Source organism: Tenebrio molitor, chromosome X, assembly GCF_963966145.1.
Source record: "Tenebrio molitor chromosome X, icTenMoli1.1, whole genome shotgun sequence".
Lineage (NCBI taxonomy): Eukaryota > Metazoa > Arthropoda > Insecta > Coleoptera > Tenebrionidae > Tenebrio > Tenebrio molitor.
Window position 1 is genome coordinate 2,193,983 of NC_091055.1, and position 20,447 is coordinate 2,214,429.

At 38.7% G+C, this 20,447-nt stretch overlaps 1 protein-coding gene across 13 annotated transcripts; it reads right to left on the bottom strand.

Annotated features, from left to right (window-relative positions):
- Positions 1-5,156: 5,156 nt before the first annotated feature.
- On the bottom strand, positions 5,157-20,423 carry LOC138140345 (fibroblast growth factor receptor homolog 1-like). 13 transcript variants are annotated; one of them, XM_069061315.1, is made up of 20 exons: positions 20,179-20,423; positions 10,906-11,001; positions 10,553-10,852; positions 10,406-10,501; positions 10,030-10,359; positions 9,825-9,973; positions 9,606-9,771; positions 9,243-9,554; positions 8,991-9,181; positions 8,394-8,529; positions 8,262-8,345; positions 7,898-8,206; positions 7,650-7,840; positions 7,054-7,189; positions 6,885-7,005; positions 6,711-6,831; positions 6,431-6,662; positions 6,078-6,382; positions 5,788-6,025; positions 5,157-5,739 (listed from the first exon to the last, which is right to left on the bottom strand). In XM_069061315.1, exons 2-20 carry the CDS (start codon positions 10,979-10,981, stop codon positions 5,408-5,410), a joined length of 3,825 nt encoding a protein of 1,274 aa, XP_068917416.1. In that variant the 5' UTR covers positions 10,982-11,001; positions 20,179-20,423; the 3' UTR covers positions 5,157-5,407. The 13 variants fall into 13 exon arrangements, with proteins under 13 accessions (XP_068917416.1, XP_068917420.1, XP_068917419.1 ...); XM_069061319.1 differs by lacking the exon at positions 20,179-20,423 and adding an exon at positions 19,589-20,014 and having other exon boundaries at positions 10,406-10,498; XM_069061318.1 differs by lacking the exon at positions 20,179-20,423 and adding an exon at positions 19,589-20,014 and having other exon boundaries at positions 7,054-7,186.
- Positions 20,424-20,447: the final 24 nt, after the last annotated feature.

Sequence of the window (20,447 nt, forward strand, 5' to 3'; positions counted from 1 at the left end):
TTTTTCTTAAATGTTTGAAAGGACTCTCAGTGAAAAATTATGTAAATTAATGTAGCGGTTATTGAATTAAAACGAAATATTTACTCCTTTCATTAAAAAAATTTGAAAGTTTTACAAAATGTCTACAGCGATACACAATCAATCCTGATTGATGAGAATTTTAAATCGATTAGAAGTGGGTGTTTTCGCTCGGGCGGTAGAACTTGAATCACCTGTACAGTCGAGAGCGCCTGCGAAAAACAAAAGATTTGAACTTGGCTCATCCAAGATGAACTCTCATTCCAGGGTTTTAAAAGTTTCAAATCAAAGATGATTTTTGTTCGAGAAGGGTTCCTATATGAATGAGTCATGTTCCAAACAATGGTCCAATGGCACTGTAATTTGCAGATTCAAATTTACTTTGTAGTCTGTAGTTTGTGTGATAATGTAAATCTGCGTCACACTTTTGGCTCTTGGCTCTGAACTTTGCAAAACATACGGTATATTTAAAAATAGCACCGAGTTTACGACTTTTTCAAATAAATAAGAATTCCACCTTTTACACGTTGTAAATCCGTTAGCAGAACATCGCTAACTACAAGAATATAAAGTGATCAAAAAGAAAACAAATCAAGAGTGCTACTCATCTTTGGTTTTATTGAAACGTTTGTCTTACATTGTTCGTACGCAGAATTAGAGTTGTTTTATTAGTTGTCCGTTTCGAAAGTAAAATTCTAATAAAAATGCTTACTCTTCAATGGTAAAACCGATTTTACCACTTATTCTAGGATAATTATTGCTAACAATTACAGTAAACGTCTGTAAACTTTGCCGAAATCGAAAAGTTGTGATCTAGGTTAACACAGCACACCGTTGCTTTCAAATTGACGTTTCTTTGACATTTCAGCGAAAAATCTGCTTAGCAATGGTGTCGCGTTTGTCAATAAAGCTGGTAAATTACACATTCTTACGGATGTAAAATGTTGCTCTTGTTTATTTTATAAATTTTCTCCATTATCAGATAATAATAATAATAATGAGGTATGATTTATTATAAAGTGGCATTTCGACCACAAATAGAATTCCGCTACGACGTGACCGATAATTTGCAACGCTTGCTTTGATTTCTTTTTTTTTTTGATCATCTTGTCATAAAAGTTTTGATATTGTTTGCAATTTTCGAATTTTTTGCCTCACCTCACGTTCCACATTTTTCTAGCCACCGACGTTAAAACATATTCACACTATTTGACTTGTCTCTTCCTTAACAAGTCTCAATAAATGCTTCGACGGAATGGTGGGATTTATTTCACAGTAAGGGAAAAGGAACAGTATTTTACGGCATCGAATAAAGGAACGGTTTTTTTTTAATTTTTGCGATAAATTTTGCGCATTATCTGAGTCGCCAACAAGAAAATTGTAATTTATAAGAAGAATAAAAACAAGAGCGAAAGTGGTTATGTTCGAGTTAAACCATATTTAAAATGTCAATTACAGTATTTGAATTGACGATACCAATTTTGGAGTGACGAGCCCCAGTTTAAATTGACAACTGAAGGGTGAATGGCTTACGAAGCTGCGTACAGAAAACGTAATCTTTCAGAGAACCCCATTAAACTTTTAATTAAACTTACACGAAGCTCGATTATTCGTAAATAATAATGTATTTTTATGAAGTTGACAAAAACAAAAGTAATGCTTGAGTTCGCCAGAAAGTTGTGAAAATATGAATTTTTCCTTTCATTAAAGGAAAGTTTTCCGTCAGATTTCTTCAAGTCTGTCGGCCAGAGATGTGAACAACGGTTGCCATATTTTTTCCGAGGGTGACATTTGTCGGTCTGATAATGTGAGGGAGATTCGTTTGTGGTCAAGAAACGATGTTAAATGTATCGAGTTTACTACTACCGACTGATCAAAAAGAAAACAAATCAAGAGTGCTACCTCATCTTTTGTTTTATCCAAAAGTTTGTCTTAGAGTAACTCATACGGATATGTATACTTGCCGTGCAGTCGTTTTATTGGTTGCCTACTCGAAAAAAATAAAAATTAATTGAGTATTAATAATTAATGCTTTATTAGCAATAATAAAACCCATTTTACCACTTATTCTGGGATAATTGTTGCTTCCAATTACAGTAAACGTCTGTAAACTTCGCCGAAATCAAAAAGTTGTTTTTTAGCTTAATAACAGCGCATCGTTGACGTTTCTTTGACATTTCTGCGAAATATCTGTTCACCAATGGCGTCGCATTTGGCAATTAACCTGATAAACTATCCATTCTTATCAATGTTGCTCTTGTTTATTTTCAACGGCTAAAATTCATGAGGTATGATTTATTATAAAGTAGCGTTTGAGACCACAAATTGTCTACACTTATTTGCATAGAATTCAGCTACGACATGACCGATAATTTGCAACGCCTGCTCTGATTTGTTTTCTTTTTGACCACTTTGCACAGGTACCTCTTTAGGACAAAATGATAAAGTTAAAATATCAACACATTTTGAGATTTATACGTAATGAAGAGCGGGATTGGATGTTCGGGGTGATTAAAAATAAACTAATGGCTGGTTTAATTGGGTTATTATTTAAAGTGGATCTAAATAGCGGCGATGAATGCTGCAGAAATATATCAGTTCGGCTACCTTCCTTTCGAGTAAACGTCATCAAGGAACCTTAATTAGAGAGAAATTCCAACCAATAATTGCTCCGAATTGGTAAATTAATTACCGTAAATTGCGGCAATTTGTCAACGTAGTGAAAGGTGTAAGATAATTAAATGTTTAGGTAGTTGTCGAAACAAACTTGTAGCTGGATTATTTATCTCGGGTGAAATAATAAAAATAAAATTTATGGGAAGGCGAGCGTTGTAATAAAATTTCAATCTATTCTAGTGTAAAAAATTTGGTGTAAAGATATGGTATATTTAGCACAGTTGGCGCTATTCATCACTTGAAATTATAGCTCAGACACAAAGTGAATTGCGGTGGGTGAAATATTTTCCTAATTATAGCATTTTGATAGTTTTTGAAGTAACGCAATCAGCGAGCAAGTGCGGTCCTAAAATTCCAATTAAAATAATTTCATCCGGAGCCGGAATCCGAATTGTTCCGCAGAAGTGAAAGCAATTTCCGCACACCTTGGCATCTCGTCTGGTCGGGCATCCATCAAACTTTTGAAAAATACGCGTCAAAATTGGTTTCGCTGTTAGAAGAAAGAGTTATGGGCGTGTTTTGCATACTTTGTCGAATCGTTGACAGTCGTATCGTAAAACTACTTTAGATTCAGGAGGCACAAGTATGCGCTCTGCTTTACGATTATAAATTGGAGCTCGCATTTACCAATTTGCATCTAAGGTTGTAAAACAATAACTCATAGCTCGCCGAAAGTAACAATTCGAGGAACTCAAAGATGCTTCCATTTCAACTTTGCGAATTCGTTTTGCTAATCAACGAACAAGTCTGTCCATCCAGATCCCCTTGTGCAGATAGTGTCGCTTTCGTGCAATACGTACAATCACTCACGCGACCGGAAAATCTCATTATATTTAATTACATAATTGGGAAGAATCGACTCGTTCCGCGTTTCAAATCGAACGGTCTTTGTGAAGAATGCCTATCTTTAATTAAAACGGTCTGCACCTTCATCTCTGATTAATGAGTCCACCGAGAACGGAGAAATTACCCGCAGCAACATAAAAATTTCATAATTTACCAACGAAATACAATGATCGTGCAGTCCCGGCGCATCCGCCATTTTAATTCGAATAAAAAATTATTTCCAAACGAGCGGACATTGTTATTTATTTGGGATAAATTCCCGATATCGGTCGACGTCTAAAAAGAACAAGCTGGTGCTAAGCAACGGCTCTTTTTTCACTGAAGACGAAACGTGTGGAAATGTCACGTAGTAATGCGAGACGTGTCCTGCGTATGTCTGAAATGCCTTCGAATGGTGAAATAAAACAGGTTGATCATGTAATTACGACTTTATTTCGTCATTCGATAATTTTCTTTTCGGCTGTAAAAGAGTGTCACTATTTTACGACACCTTTATTGGGCCTGATTCGCACCAAATAAAATTTTTACTCGAGCACCCTGTGACAGCTTTCTGGCGGATACATTCGCTTATTAAGTTCCGCTCTTTTCGAATTTCGATGGCTCGAAATTAGGTTTGTAAACAACCTTCGTCGAATTGGTCTTCGACGAAACACACCAATTAACAAACACTCCAAACCATCATTGTTCATTGCGTATTAATTAATTCTGCTTCGGTTGAACTCAATCCAATCTTCAAGAAACAAACTCACTACTATGTGTGCCTGTTTAGGGCAAAATGATTTTTAGATCAAAAATTAAAATGTCAACATATTTTCAGCTGTTTTAGTTTCTTGCAATGAATTACCAGTTCTAGCTATTGAAGTTTCAAAGATTTTGACCAGTTTTTAAGGTATTTTAAGAAAAGTTAAAATTTTAAGGATAAATTTGTTGAGTATAATGAGTTTTCTAAAAGAATTGTTAAATCAGTTGAACATGTTTGAAATTCATTGTCCTACTGAAGGAACATTAGAACAAATTGGAGACTTGTTAAAATATTAACTAGATGAATAATAAAATAAGATATAATTATTTAAAAAGATTATTTATGCCATATTTCATAGATTTATCCACAATTGGGCTGGTGCTGCCATCTCTGAACGATTTTAATCTGGGTTATACCTACTTAATGCGCAAGCGCAGGAGCAGGAGATCCGTCATGGCCAGCTTCTGTATTCTCAAATTCTCATTCTCGAGTTGCTTGTGCGGTTTTTGTTAAAAGTTTTTATAACGAATAAAATGCAGCTATGAACGCCGGAACCACTTTCAATAGGTAGATAATAACCCAATTAAACCAGCCATTATTTTATTTTTAATCACCCCGAAGATCCAATCCCCCTCTTGATAAATCCAGAGATAAATTAATCTAATCTATCAATTATTGACGTATGCAACCATACATACACATCGAAGATTTACTGACTTCGTGTCTCGCAACTTGTTTGGATTTCGCATAACGTAATTAATACATTTTAACGCTACGCTTAACGGCTTAATTCCAGTTTATTAATTAAGCCGAGCAATCGGGCACTAATTCCCATCAAATCGCGTTTACCTGAGACGTACCAATAAAACTCGACTGAGTTATCAAAAATGTATTATTACATAAATTTACAGTCGTAACCTTAACGTAACCACTTACAACTAGTTTTGATTTCTGATTGTTCTTTGGTGGTAGTAAATAAAACGTGAAATTGAAACGTCGAAATACAAAAGTGTAGTCGTATTAAGATGAGTAACATTTACTTCTGACACATTAGCTTATATTGTAACATTTTATAAAACAATAACACAAATAGTTAATAGTCGGGTCCTTTTGTGGAGTCTGTGATCAAGAAAGCTGCACATTATTGGAACACTGACTAGTTAAATTAGCGAAGGGAAAATCTTCTTCGTCGCCGCTGGATTCCTGGCTCGACGGAGGAGTGTCCAACTGAGGGAGACCCAGATCTAGGTATTCTTCGTTCGCTGTGAACGTGAGAATTCTGTCGAGGTCCTCGACGAGTTGGGAGAACAGAGGGCGCTCGTTGGGTTGGTAACTCCAACACTCGCGCATCAAGATGTAAATTTCTAACGAACAACATGGCGGTTTTTCCATGCGGTGGCCATTCCGAAGAAGCTGGAACAGCTTTTCCACGCTCGGGACAGACGGATATGGAGTACCTGGAACGTACACGAGTTACGAGAGGTTGTAACTCCTCCACGACGTACCTCCAAGCGTCATGATCTCCCAGAGTAAAATACCATACGACCAAACATCTGATTGGGTGGTGTACACTCTATGGAAGAGAGCTTCAGGTGCCATCCATTTAACCGGCAGCCGTCCATCTGTCGTTTTTCGGTAGTAATCGTTACAATGTATGTCTCTCGCGAGACCGAAGTCCGCGATTTTCAAAATGTAGTCGTCGCTCACCAACACGTTTCTCGCGGCCAGATCGCGATGGATGCACTAAAACCAAACGTGTTAACATTTTGCGATCTGCACAGAACGGAATGATTACTCTTCGCGATGCCAAATACTCCATTCCTCTCGCCACTTGGTAAGCGAAAGAAACTAAATCCTTCTGTGTCAAGGTTTTGCGTTCTTTTTCCACGATTCCTATTGCCGGCTCGTAGCCAGATGACGGTCTGTGTTGTCTAAGGAAATCTCTTAAATTGCCGTGAGGTGCAAACTCCACGACGACGTAGAGGGGACCGTCTTGGGTACAACAACCCAACAGATTGATGATGTTGATGTGTTTACCGATCATCTTCATCATCTCCATTTCCGACACCAGATCCATCATCTCGTTGTCGGTGTGGCCCTCTGGTGGCACAAATTGTACAACTGACGATTTTTACGTCGAAGCGTTACCTTTCAACATTTTTACGGCGACTATGCTGCTCATTCCCGGTTTTAGTAGACCTACAGCTTCTGCCTTGACGACTTTACCGAAAGCACCTTCACCAAGACTTTTACCGAGGCAAAGCATGGCTCTGGGGATTTCCCAGTCGGAGTCCATGGGCAGCTCGTATTCAGAAATCATCCCATCAGCAGAATTACTATTTTGTGATTTTTGTTTCTCGATTTTGACAACAGGCATCAACTGGAATTTTTGTTCGCCCATCGATTTATTAAATTAAACAACACTTACCAAAGGTTCGGAAACGTCTTCAGTGGTGTTTTGTATTTTCTCGATGATGACTTTCTTGGTCCACTGCGTGACCACGGCAGCTCTTACAGTTTCCAACGCTAACATTTTCTTCTGTTTCTCGCTAAAATGACAAGGTTGAGTTTTCTAAAAACTGTCAAGTTGTCGACCACCTACATTTTCAATTTTCTGAAGAAAACTAACAGAATCGAACAGATCAGAATCAGAATCAGAATTATCGCTATGGCTGCGTAAGTAATCAAGTTCTTGGACATATCTTTAGTTTCATCCTCGAAACCTAGAAGAGACTCTGGAGAAAAGAAGCTTTTGGGTCTCGAGTACTCACTCTCTACGACTTTCAGATAGGCTTTAGCAGCTGTGCGACCCAAACTGTTGGCAGCAATGCAAGCATACCATCCTTCATCTTGATAAGTTACATTTCGGATTTCGTAAACTTCGGGATTTTCAGTATCTCCGCTCTTCTAATTTTAACAAAAATTTAACAAGACGAAAGCGATTGGAAAAAAAGATATTTTCCGTGGAACGTGATTGCACTAGGAAAGTTTCTTTTTCTCCGAGAAAGCTTAGAAACATCAAGCGTTAGGCACAGTTGAAATGATTTTGTTAAGAATAGATACAGATAAAGAAGTTACTAGACATTGTACCTGCACCACAACCACACTCGCATTCGCGAACTCCCTGGTCCACTGAATATAAGGATTTAGATCAGAAAGGAACAAACATGTCAGATTTACACTGGAGCCCACAACCACAGTAGAATTTTCGATCGGGTGAGTAACTATAGGCTTGTTGTGATAGCGTTCTAGAATAGAAATAGCAGTCGTAATATTCGGCGAAAACAGAAACAATCAAAGAAATAAATAGAAAACATGACTTCCATCACCGGCCAATACCCTCCACCTATTTTTTTTTTTAATGTACCTGTAAAAGTGTGCCGTTAATATCGGTAGAATTCTCGTAAACTTCAGTAACGTTGAAAATTCGTACCCACTGCAGAAACGGTTCGAGATCAGCGATCACTTGAGGACATTCAAATGTCGCCGTTGTGTTAACCAGAACAGTAATATTTTGTGGGTAGCCATCTTTAATATATGGTTTTGATGGGAAGCGTTCTATTTAAATCAATTTAACTAAACTTTCACAAATGAGGGAGAAGAAGAACCACTCACCTACCACTTCCACGTTATACGTATAATTGATACAACCCAGCTCGTTGCAGACGACACAAGTGTAGTTGCCGGTGTCGTCTGTGACAACATCTTCCAGTATCAGGGCCCAGTGTTGGTACCGAATTTCGCCCAACTGTCGTTTCGGCAGGCTACCGTTTTTGTACCAAGTTATGTTAGGAGTTGGGTGTCCTCCAGCTTTGCATTTCAAATTGATCATGTGTCCGGCGGGCTTTATCTCTATCTTCGACATCTTTTTGGGGTTGACAAAATATGGAGCTTTCGGATTCTCGACCTCTCGTTTTGATCGAACTAGAAGACATAGGTACCTACCTAAAGAACAGGTCACACGCAGCGTGGGGCTCACCTGTCAAACCGGTGCTTCCGACGTCACTGCCATTAACAATTCTCAAATACCCGGGGGACTCCTGAAAACCTGCGAGACCCACACCTAGAAGAGACTCTAGAGAAAAGAAGCTTTTGCGTCTTGAGTACTCACTGTCTACGACTTTCAGATAGGCTTTAGCAGCTGTGCGACCCAAACTGTTGGCAGCAATGCAAGCATACCATCCTTCATCTTGATAAGTTACATTTCGGACTTCGTAAACTTTGGGATTTTCAGTATCTCCGCTCTTCTAATTTTAACAAAAATTTAACAAGACGAAAGCGATTGGAAAAAAAGATATTTTCCGTGGAACGTGATTGCACTAGGAAAGTTTCTTTTTCTCCAAGAAAGCTTAGAAACATCAAGCGTTAGGCACAGTTGAAATGATTTTGTTAAGAATAGATACAGATAAAGAAGTTACTAGACATTGTACCTGCACCACAACCACACTCTTATTCGCGAACTCCCTGGTCCACTGAATATAAGGATTTAGATCAGAAAGGAACAAACATGTCAGATTTACACTGGAGCCCACAACCACAGTAGAATTTTCGATCGGGTGAGTAACTATAGGCTTGTTGTGATAGCGTTCTAGAATAGAAATAGCAGTCGTAATATTCGGCGAAAACAGAAACAATCAAAGAAATAAATAGAAAACATGACTTCCATCACCGGCCAATACCCTCCACCTATTTTTTTTTTTTAATGTACCTGTAAAAGTGTGCCGTTAATATCGGTAGAATTCTCGTAAACTTCAGTAACGTTGAAAATTCGTACCCACTGCAGAAACGGTTCGAGATCGGCGATCATTTGAGGACATTCAAATGTCGCCGTTGTGTTAACCACAACAGTAATATTTTGTGGGTAGCCATCTTTAATATATGGTTTTGATGGGAAGCGTTCTATTTAATCAATTCAATTTAACTAAACTTTCACAAATGAGGGAGAAGAAGAACCACTCACCTACCACTTCCACGTTATACGTATAATTGATACAACCGAGCTCGTTGCAGACGACACAAGTGTAGTTGCCGGTGTCGTCTGTGACAACATCTTCCAGTATCAGGGCCCAGTGTTGGTACCAAATTTCGCCCAACTGTCGTTTCGGCAGGCTACCGTTTTTGTACCAAGTTATGTTGGGAGTTGGGTGTCCTCCAGCTTTGCATTTCAAATTGATCATGTGTCCGGCGGGCCTTATCTCTATCTTCGACATCTTTTTGGGGTTAACAAAATATGGAGCTTTCGGATTCTCGGTCTCTCGTTTTGATGATCGAACTACAAGACATACCTACCTAAAGAACAGGTCACACGCACCGTGGTCCTCACCTGTCAAACCAGTGCTTCCCACGTCACTGTCATTAACAATTCTCAAATACGCGGAGAACTCCTGACGACCTGCGAGACCCACACCGAGACAGGTGTACCACCCCTCATCTTGGAAGGTCACGTTTTCAATTTTGTACACTTCAGGGGTGGTCAAGTCGTCGCTTTTCTAATAAATTCGTGTGAACTAGATTTTCGAGAGAGAAATAAACATCAACTCACTTGGACTACGTGGTGAGTCCCGTTGGAAGTTCTAGTCCACTGGATGTAAACAACATTTGAAGAGAAATGGCACCGAAGGCTCGCATTGCCCCCAACAGACACGGTAGTGTTATCGAGAGTGTGTCCTACGCCACTGGCCTTCAAAAGCTCTAAAAGTTTCAATCGAAGTCAAAATGTTTGAAAAACGAGTGGAAGAAGTACTGACCGACCACGTGAACATCGAAGGTGTGATTGATACATTTGAATTCGTTACAGACGACACAAGTGTAATTGCCAGAATCTTCTGGGACTGACTTTTGCAACAAAAGTGTCCATCCTCGGTAAATAAATTCGCGATCTGGATTTTGACTGTTCTTGTGCCAAGTGATGTTGGGAGTTGGGTTCCCTCCAGCTTTACATTTCAGTCCAAAATTATCTCCACTTTCTTTGATCACCGTATTGGGCATCATCTTACGCTTGATGAAAAACGGAGTCGTCCTGTTGTTGCGTCTTTCATGTTTGAGTTTTCCTCTTATAGATTTCTTCTCCCTCAGATCTAGAAACTACGGTCAGAAACGAGTGGCAACTCGTCTTTCACTTACTCGGCTCCAAGTCTAAATCGTTTTTACTGATGATCTTCAAAAAACTGTTCGGCAGCAAGTCTAACGTTTCAAATTTTGACTCTGCCTTCAGAACTTCTGAAAGAATCGGTTTCAACTCGCGAGGTTTCACTCTTGCAACAAACTCACCGACTATTTTCAGATAGTAAATGTGCTCGATGCAACCAGCATCGTTGCACGCCAAGCAAACGTATTGACCTCTGTCGTCAAATTGTACGTTTTGGATTTGAAGTGTGTGGTGGTGGAATTGAAAATGGTTGTTAGCTGTGTGGATTTGGTTATTATTTTTGTACCATGTGATATGTGGCTTTGGGGTTCCTGCTACTCTACATCTAAGTACGCAGTCATCACCTTCTGACTGTACAACTAATGTGGGTAACGCTTCTGGAAAATATGGTGCTCGTTCTTCACCTCGGTCTATCCGATGCGCTAAAACACCAAAATGAATTCTTTGACTTGGCTTGACTGAAGTGTCCACTCACATATCTCGTTGGTATCTGACAGAAAGGCCGAGGAGTAGGTCGCAAAAGCGAGAAGACACCAAAGAGTATTTGACATGGTCTCGTTTTATGACTTATCTGAAAGAGAGTTGTTTTTTAGTCGTGATGTGTAAGATGTAGTTGGAAAAGACAGAGTTGGAACGGAAAGGTCTTTCATGTTTAAGTTTGAATTCGATAAATCTGTATTAATGTCGACAAGCTTTCACTAAATAGGTTTATGAAAAAAAAAATGGGATGTCACTACACGGTAATACATATAATAATTTAGAGGATTAATTTTAACCGCGACGACGCTTCTGCCAAGCGTGTATTTTTTAAATATAGCTCGAATATTCGCCGTCGAGGTGAATTCGCTTTGAATTAGCATAATTAAAAGTCGGGACAAAGTGGAGGGTGTTTTTTTTTCAGAAGCAGAGATTATTAATTCCATCTCGTGATTATGTAATTAAGAGAAATTGTCGGCGCATCTGTAAAAATACTTCTGGGGTTTGACGAATCGTAGCAAAAGTCACCGAAAACCTGCGCCGCAGGTAGCGTGCTACTGGAGGGACTAGGAATGGTTATTGCTGACTAAAAACAGGCACACGTGTTTACCACATGTGCAGAACAGTAGACGGAACGGGCTAGGAGCGTATTTCCGTTACCAAGTCTACTTCGACTTCTTCACCTCCGAGCTTCAGGTTCGGTATTTATACGGTGGCAGTATTTTAATATCCACGAGCTGGGTCAATCGAGTTTATGGGGGATTATTAATAAGATTATTGCTCAAAGTCAGATCTTGACCCGAACATCAAAGAGTAGACTTCAGAGAAACCCCCACGAGCCCCGGTTCATCCGATTCGGCTAAAAGACAGATTACCCATAAGTGTTTTTGTTCGTTGCATTATTCAATCTAATCTAAAAAGGGACAATTGGAATTGCGTCACGTATGCATTGAAGGTCATAAAAAACAATAAAAGGAGCCATTGTTGATGAATTTTAAGAGCGGCTTTGATTATCACTTAAAACGTCGCAGTTGATCACCGAAGTGACCTGAATACGCGAACGCAGCAAACAGTTTTGGTGCAGCAGAGACGCGCTTTGGTCAAAGAATTCTTTGTAGTCGAGAGAAACTATGAAAAAGCGTGGATCTCCGACAGCGTCGTAAAGCAATTTCGAACAATTCGAGGGAGTTTTACAAGTGGAAAGTCATGAATGGCCCTATCGCAAGGTGACCGGAACAAGGGACAGTGCCGAACGCAGGGGGGCCACGAAAACGGCGGCCACATGCCGGCCATTCTTGACTTCATTGTTATTGTAAAGAAATTTAAATAATTTCCGATCCATTTAAGATTCCAGTTAAATATATTATTAAGTCTGCGTGAATTACAGGATATCCGTGTCTAATTTATTTCTATTTTAGTGCGCCCGCAATGATTTCTGGTAATTTTCAACCTTGGAAATCAATCATAAACCAGCCGTCAAATAATTCACATTTTAAAACGGGAGCTAAACGCGCTTTCTCGGAAACGGTAAGTGGTCGAAAATCGCACCAATTCGAAAGAAATTGCGACCAGGTTAAATAAATTTCAACTGGTTTCGATAAACACTTGCGTCGCTCGAACACAATAAAAACGACTGCGAAAGCGAGTTTTTATTGTCGAGTAAAAATATGAAAAATTTTCCACCATTTTTTCGACTGGCCCGGTGCCAGGGGGCTTCTTCGGACCGTCTAGGATGCATTTGTCATGATAAATCACTATTAGAGCGTGGAATTTTAATAATTAGGTTATTGTCGAGTCGGCGATAATTCATTATGTAAGGTAAAAAATCAAATTCCCCCGGCCACATGGCCCTTTATCAACCACGCTAAGACGTGTTCCTGTGCGGGCCCAGTCGTAAATTAATAGAGCCCCTTATTATATGAGATGTTATCTCGCTCCTGTAGAAAGCAGAGACACGGGCCCTACACGGGTCTATTTATTCTCGTCTCCTTCCTACCATGCAGTGTCATCCCATTTAAATAAATCCCACGCAATTCTTATTCGACTTACCCACGACTCAGGACCACACACTTTCCCCGACCGTAAGTAACTCTATACGCCAATAAGACACTATAATTTCCGCCCTTGTCGGAGCCCGAAACCGGCCCTGCGGTCTTCCTGTTTCGCCTTACGAGTATTTCTTCGACTCATTTCTCGACGCCCATCGTTCGAATTTGAGGAGCCACCGCGATAGCGATCGTATTGTCGTCGTGTTTGCGTTTAAAGAACAACGTTATTGTGCCCTATTTGGTCGACGTGACGTACGCCGACACAGCTCATCCGTTGTCAAATTTTTTAAATAATATATGGTCTGACAGGCGGCTGAAAGCCGAAGGGAAGCAATAGTTCATCACCGCTTCTGCTGAACTGCGTCCATCATAATGCTATTTATAGACGAAAATCCATAAAAATTTTAATGCTATTTTGTTATGTTGTGGGACTATTTTTAAATTTTCGCTTAATTTTAACGAATTATTAATTTCCACGTGTAAACCACCAACTATCCGTATCACAACAAGCTATTATCACCGGAGGGCAATCCAGAATACAAATTGCTCTGCAATGTATTCTTCCCAGAACCATAACTGTCATTATACATAAAACTCATCACACACTTTTTCATGAATTATCCAACACAGCGTTCAATAATGTATTCGACTAACTAGAAACGCTGAATATTAAAAGCAACAACACCACCACCGCTCTGACTACGCAAAATTTCCTCAAAATTGTCAACAATACGTAGTACATTCAAAAAACATCTCGACTGTCAAATCAAAATTGTTATAAATCACTAGTTATTTTCATATTGCCCGGTTGGTATCTTTGATTTTTCAAACTACATATTCATTTGTTTAAATAAATTGCAAAATTATTTAACCTATAGTCCAATTTTTTTTTAAATCAATTGTCAATGTCAAAATTTCCGCAAAGACCAAGCTGTACCACCCTAAAACCTTTCGTTTCGGGACACCTCTATCGTAAAATCTCCCTAGATCAGCTTTGAGGTTATATCAGTAATTTTCAAATGTCCGAAAAGTTTCAGGTGTAACCAAATTTTATACCAAAAGACAAGAAATAAAGACGATAATCACACTAAAAAGTGCAACTTAACATATACAGGAAAATGGGAATTTATTTAATGGGTTATATAAGCAGTTTACCTATTCATTTTCAGAATCTAACCCCCAATCATCTTCCGAATATGTTTCTGCGGAAGAGGAATGTCCTCAATTGGTAGATTTCCCATCAATTTTTTCCAGTCCTCTAATTAGTTCCTCGCAGTGACGAACCCATATATTAAAAAAAATATATGTACTTACCTCGAATATGATGTGTGCATCTTTACTGCAATTTAGCATGGTCGGTTTTTCTGTCTGCATTTCTTCACGTAATCTAATCATAGCCAATTTTTCTTGTTGTGTTAGATCTTTGTTTTCGGAAACTCATTTAACTTTGTATTTTTATTTAAATGTAATTGCGTCTTCAATAGCGCAAGCGCCTTTACATCAAAATGACTGACATACAGTTGACATTTTACGTTGCCAATCTAGTAACTATCAAATAACCAGTGGCTTATACCAACATGACAACACTTTGACAATTGATTTTAAAAAAAATTGGAGTATAACTAGGTATGTGGAGAAACAGCATCTTTACATTATGAAAACATACATACATAATTATATCTTTAGCGGAATCTGACTCAGATATGGAAAGCGATTTTCAATTTTCTTCTGATTCTGAATATGAAACAGGTTTATTTTGGATGATTTTGCTTGTTGTTTAAATTGGTACAGTTCTTTTAGTTTGCTGCATTTCGCTTCAAGTGTTCCGAACAGTTTTAGTTCAATGATAAAAAATGAAAACATAACCTAAATATATTTTGTAACTAGATTTTGACGTGGGTACACTCTAGCGAAAAATTTTTATACCCAAGTATAGTCAAAACAAACTCTTTATTTACATTTAAATTTCACAGTCCAGGATTTTTTTTAATTTACTATACAGAATTATTCACGTAAGATGACGAGCCTGACCAGGCAAAAATGCAACCCAAAATACACTTTACATTATTGTGTTTTGGTATTTAAAAATTAAATCAGGAATCCAAGTAGGTATTCTATTAATTTGAAAGGTATATACAGTGTCCCCAAAAAAAAAAAGACGAGTCCATAGCTCCCTTATTTATCGGAGGATTTTAATTATCTATACGTCAAATTAAATGGTTGTTAATAGGCTACAAAACGGCTTAATAAGTTCACGTATAGGTCCAAGGGCTTCAAGACTAAACTGTCAAAAAATTTTTTTTCAAATGGGATTACATACTTTTTCTTAGTAATTCTGATAGAGATTTTAATTCTGAAAGCAACAATGTATCACAAGTATAACTGCACATAAAAAAAAATTACACTAACTTTTGAAACAAATGACGAGCACCAAGCGAAAAGCTATCAAAATGCATTGCGTTACAATGTAATAACCAAATTAAGGTAGCTGGAAAAATAAATGACAAATAATAACATGTGGGATTGCGTAGATATACCGCCAATGTTTAGCGCAAAATGGAACATAGACGATAGTAACGTTTTTTTACATTTTTTTGGTGAAATTTTTGGTATTTAAGTGAATACTTGTGATACATTGTTGTTTTCAGAATAAAAATCTCTATCAGAATTACTAAAAAAAATATGTAATCCCAATTGAAAAAAAATATTTAGACAGTTTACCCTTGAAGCCCATGGGGCTATACTTGAATTTATTAGGCCATTTTGTAGTCTATTAACAACTATTTAATTTGGTGTACAGATAATTAAAATCTTCCGGTAAATAACGGACTTATGGACTCGTCTTCTTTTTTTGGGGGACACCTGTATATAGTCTATTTTTTAATCAAAGAACCACGACCTGTTGATTTAGGTTTGCAAATATAAAGTTTTACTGAATTTAGTGAATGTAATGATATCTATTTGCTATACCAGCCAACACCTGTCATTTTTAATGTACTTGAAAGTATGCAAACTCGCATTTAAAACTTGAACGTGTTATTAAAAATGCCTCGCAAAGTGAGACATTTATTAAACTCTCAAATTAGTTCTTAGTAACTTTATTAAAATGCTGCGCTACTAATATAATATCTTTAATAACCTCAATTTTTATATGATGAGATTTTTCACCCTAGGCGAATATGTACAATGTTGTCAGCTCTACTTTGAGTGTAAATTGCGGTGTTGTGGTTCTTTGATTAAAAAACAGACTATATGTCACTGCAATTTTTGTTCGTATTTAGTATTCGAAAAGGTTTTCGAACGATGACAGAACCTATATGATCCTACTTACCCATTACTTTTGTGATTTTAATTGCTTATTATTGTTATTAAATCATACTTTGTTGAGAGAGATATTTTCTGTCAGAACTTGACATTTATTAGGCTGACGTTAAAGGCTGTCTATGTTTTATGTGCATTATGATAATGCCGAATAATGTAATAGGGATCCAGATTGCTTTGTAAATTGTCTATTGGGTTGCATTTTTACCTGGTCAGGCTCGTCATCTTACGTGAATAACCCTGTATATTGTAATACGAGCTGCACAAGACAATCTATTACCGAACAAGAGAAGAACGAGTTCGACAACATGTCTTGTGAAACGAGTATAACATGCATTTTTTCTACTTGGGCTTAATTAATTTAAGTTTTTTTTTTAATATAAAATAATTATCTAGCGACTTTTATTTCAATGGCATTGGGTTGGTATTGATGAAGCAATGTCATTTCATTAAAAACTAAATTACAAATTGTCTCCCAAATGTTATTACAATAATAATGTACCCCCTTATAGTTTATTTTAATCCTACAATATGGATTCAGATGACATCACATTTAACACTGGCTTTTACTATCAATATCAACCCCATATTCAATAATCACTAGAAACGATTCTATAAAATTGAACTTTGCGCAACGGTGTCACAAAATGCTCATTGTGACACTGAAATAGAAAGAAATGTTTGATAACTGATCGGTTAATCAAGGAGGCGCCACCCCGTTCATCGTTTGAAAGTGTACTTGAGTGTAAAATGCGAGAAACTCATCTAAAAACGCTCGAATGGCGATGGCAACTGACCGAAATCGTTTACATATCATTTGCGCTTGAAACTGCAAATCGATCACTGCAAGAAACGAGTCAAAATTGCCCCAAACAAATATACAAACAGACTAGACCAGTCAAATTAAATTAAACATCCTGCAGTTCTGGGGAAAAGAAAATTGTTTGCGATTGTACGTCAAACAGTTTTCTATTCGCCGCTTTGAAGAGAGATCAAAGTCGTGGTGCGCGATGGGCGGAGAGATTTTTTTGAACAATTTTGAATTTTGCGAGTACCTTAGGTTCAAAATTTCTTTGAGATTTGCGCGTCGAATATTTTGGATCGTTCGGGTCTATTTATAAAATCTCGAGGAAATGTCGCATTATCGGTGTATCAAGAAAAAAATCGTCAGGTGATTGACTCTCAAGTTTATTTTGGAATCGAAATTCCGCACGTGAGATACGGAAAAAATTATTCACATTAACAGCCGGAAGTTTGTAAAGACTTGGAATTTTTCAGACATATTTTTTCATTTTCATCCAATTAATATCAGCAGTCACGACAGGAGAGGCATGGAATTTGTTTCTAGAAAAAAAACTGTCACTTAACAAACATTTTAATTTAACGTTTTAATTCCGAGGTTTAATCTGGAGGTGAAAATCGTAAATATGTAGAACTAGACGTAAATTAAAAACACGTAAAGTGATTCATTCGATGGGAACATTCGAATTTTAAAATTACCACTGCCGAGCCAACTAATATCTGAGGTTTTTCACCCATCAGAAGTGATAAAATTTCCGCCATTTTCAATTTACTACGCGCTACCGATGTAAACAAAACGGCTCAACACGGAAAGTGGTGAAATTTGATACAAACTGGCCGTTTACCAGTTAAGAGCTTGTGACGGATGATTAACATCGACGATCGGCAGATAATATCAACAGAAAAAATTTATGACATCAGATACAACACGAGCTCCGCCGTATGTAATTATCCAACGTCATAAATTTCCTACACCTTGCCGGGTGCCCATATTTCACCACTTTCAACCCAACAGTGCACGTGTTCACGTTAAGGGCAAAATGGGATCTAAGAAAAAAAATAGGTTCTTGGACGTTGCAGCCGATAAGAGCACGATACTCCAGCAGCGATGATACCCTTATCAAAGGGAATTTTGGTTAGTTGCATTTTGCGTCAGCTCCGAAACGGTGTCGTCACGAGGGTAGTTTTCGTTTTATCTGTCCATTAATAGAAACGTAAAAACGAGGGAAGCTATTTAATGGAGGAAAATGGGGCAGTTGACGGGTACAAGCAAGAACACCTCGAAACATGCGACGGTAATTGCCTCGTCCTCCCGACCCGATTGTTATCAAATCGGTAGGCCAGCTCCTACGCGAGATCCAATTTTGAGATATATTTGAGATCAAGTTCAAGTTTCCCAAAAAAACAACTTGGGATTTCAACAGTCCAGGTGTTCTGCGTAATTAACATTAAACAAACGGTCGAAACGGTTTGAAAAATAATCTTGACTCACTTAAACAAGCAATTGTGTGTGCTCCGGGTGGCGTGCAAATTTTGGTGGTCAAGAAAATGTGGAGAGGGAGTTTGAGAGTTTATGACGGGAGGGTGACGGTGCGTTGTTAAAGTGTTTATTGTGTTGACACAGCTGTTTGAGCAATGGGCATTTAAATGTCTGGGCAATTTGTAGCGTAATGAAGTGATTTAGTGGAAAGTAAACGAGTTGTGCGAAAAGTCGGGTCCTCGGGTTTGGACCGGAGCGGTGGACAGAAGCACCGGATATAATTTAACAAGCAATTCAAACCTCAACTTATTAAGATGCAGTGCGACGTAGCTACATCGTTCGTCTCTAGTTAGTATTCTGGTAATATCCAGTGTGTACCTTGCGAATGATTATGACGAGAACAATAGCCTTAAATAAAAATAATCCATTAGCATTCCCTCCCGATACTTCCAGGAGGTACTTTTGCCGGGACTATACTATGCCGTGTCCGGTTGTCAATTTTAATCCGGGGTCCACCTGCATCCCAGTTGGAATAAACTTGGTTTCCTTGAAATTTATTTTTCGAGCGTAAACACGGCGATTTTTAGGATGTTACGGTTGGGGGTCCGTTGACGGAAAAGAAGCAGAAATGGTACTGAATTGCGAGTGTCGAGCGAAAGAAGCGCGCAATGAATCATTCATACGGTCGCAATTTTCGAATAAATTACGGTGATGGCTTCAGTATTGGCCACACGAGTCGATTTGTAAACCGCAGCGTAACAATTATTATGCAAGAAGATTTGTCGGCTCCCGTACGATTACGATAATGGACGATGGGGAGGAAGCACATGGCCGGTCGAGTGGTAGATAATTTTTTGGGCGACGCTGTTTTGATTAAACAGACCTGTTAGTAAAATAATCATCGTGCAGAATCGACTCCAAAAATAGTGTCGGTATTTGGGCGAAAGGGGCCGCGATCGCGGCGCGAGGCCGCGATCAATTGCGGTAATTCGGCTCAATTGGGCCAATTGTGCCGCAAACATGCCACTTACCCATCAGAATCGGTCGCAAATCGGTCGTATTTGGCCGAAGACTGCACAAAATCACTTCTATTTCGGTCGCGGTCGCACTCCGCGCTCCGCCCCTGTAGGAAGCGGCGTCGCCCAAAACTGAGTCCGTTCAGCCGAAAGAGCGCATTTTCGAAAGATGCGGGTCCGACGAAAGCAAAGGTCCGATGGTTGACACGCGCGGACAATGGGCCGCGATTCACTGGGCGACTTCCCCGTCGCACGCACCGAAGATCACTACGGACGCAGACGTCTGGCGTGGGCGAGATGCGACTTCTGTTCTGTTCTTAACTTACAAGTCTATTTCTACCACTACTGTATGGCACGATCGCGCCTATAAACAAACCGTTCCTCCCCTCGGCGCTCTTTGCGAATGCGAAAACAACCGTTTTGACGAACGCACCGACACCTCCTGGGACCTCCACGACCCAAGCACAGACTAGCCTCGACAAACCAAAAACGACCACCTTCGTGTTTTCATCCAAAAACGACACTCCCCAAACCTATTAACCTCTCCAAAATTGGAAAATCGATACTCAACATGGCTTTTACTCGTCTCACGACAAAATACTCACCAAAATCACCCCAAAAACTGGACCTCTCGACGTTAAATTATTGCCAAATCACTTCCACGAAAACACACCGATAAATTAAACATTCACAAAACGATTGCCAATCTCTTCCCTTCCGCGTTCACTCTTCACCAACTGTTTATTGGCCGACTATGACAAAATAACTCGAAAAGATTATTTTGAGCGATCGACATTCCCGAAGAAAATTGGCAAACCTCTTTATCTTGACTTGCTAAATACTACGATACAATTTCATTCCGAGAAACACAACA

Bases quoted from the DNA above. Each gene is read 5' to 3' on its own strand.
- LOC138140345 (XM_069061315.1), bottom strand. From the start codon at position 10,981: ATGTCAAATACTCTTTGGTGTCTTCTCGCTTTTGCGACCTACTCCTCG. The intron at 9,772-9,824 runs GTGAGTTGATGT...CGAATTTATTAG, and splicing joins GGACTCACCACGTAGTCCAA to AAAAGCGACGACTTGACCAC. The intron at 9,555-9,605 runs GTGAGGACCACG...TATGTCTTGTAG, and splicing joins GGGAAGCACTGGTTTGACAG to TTCGATCATCAAAACGAGAG.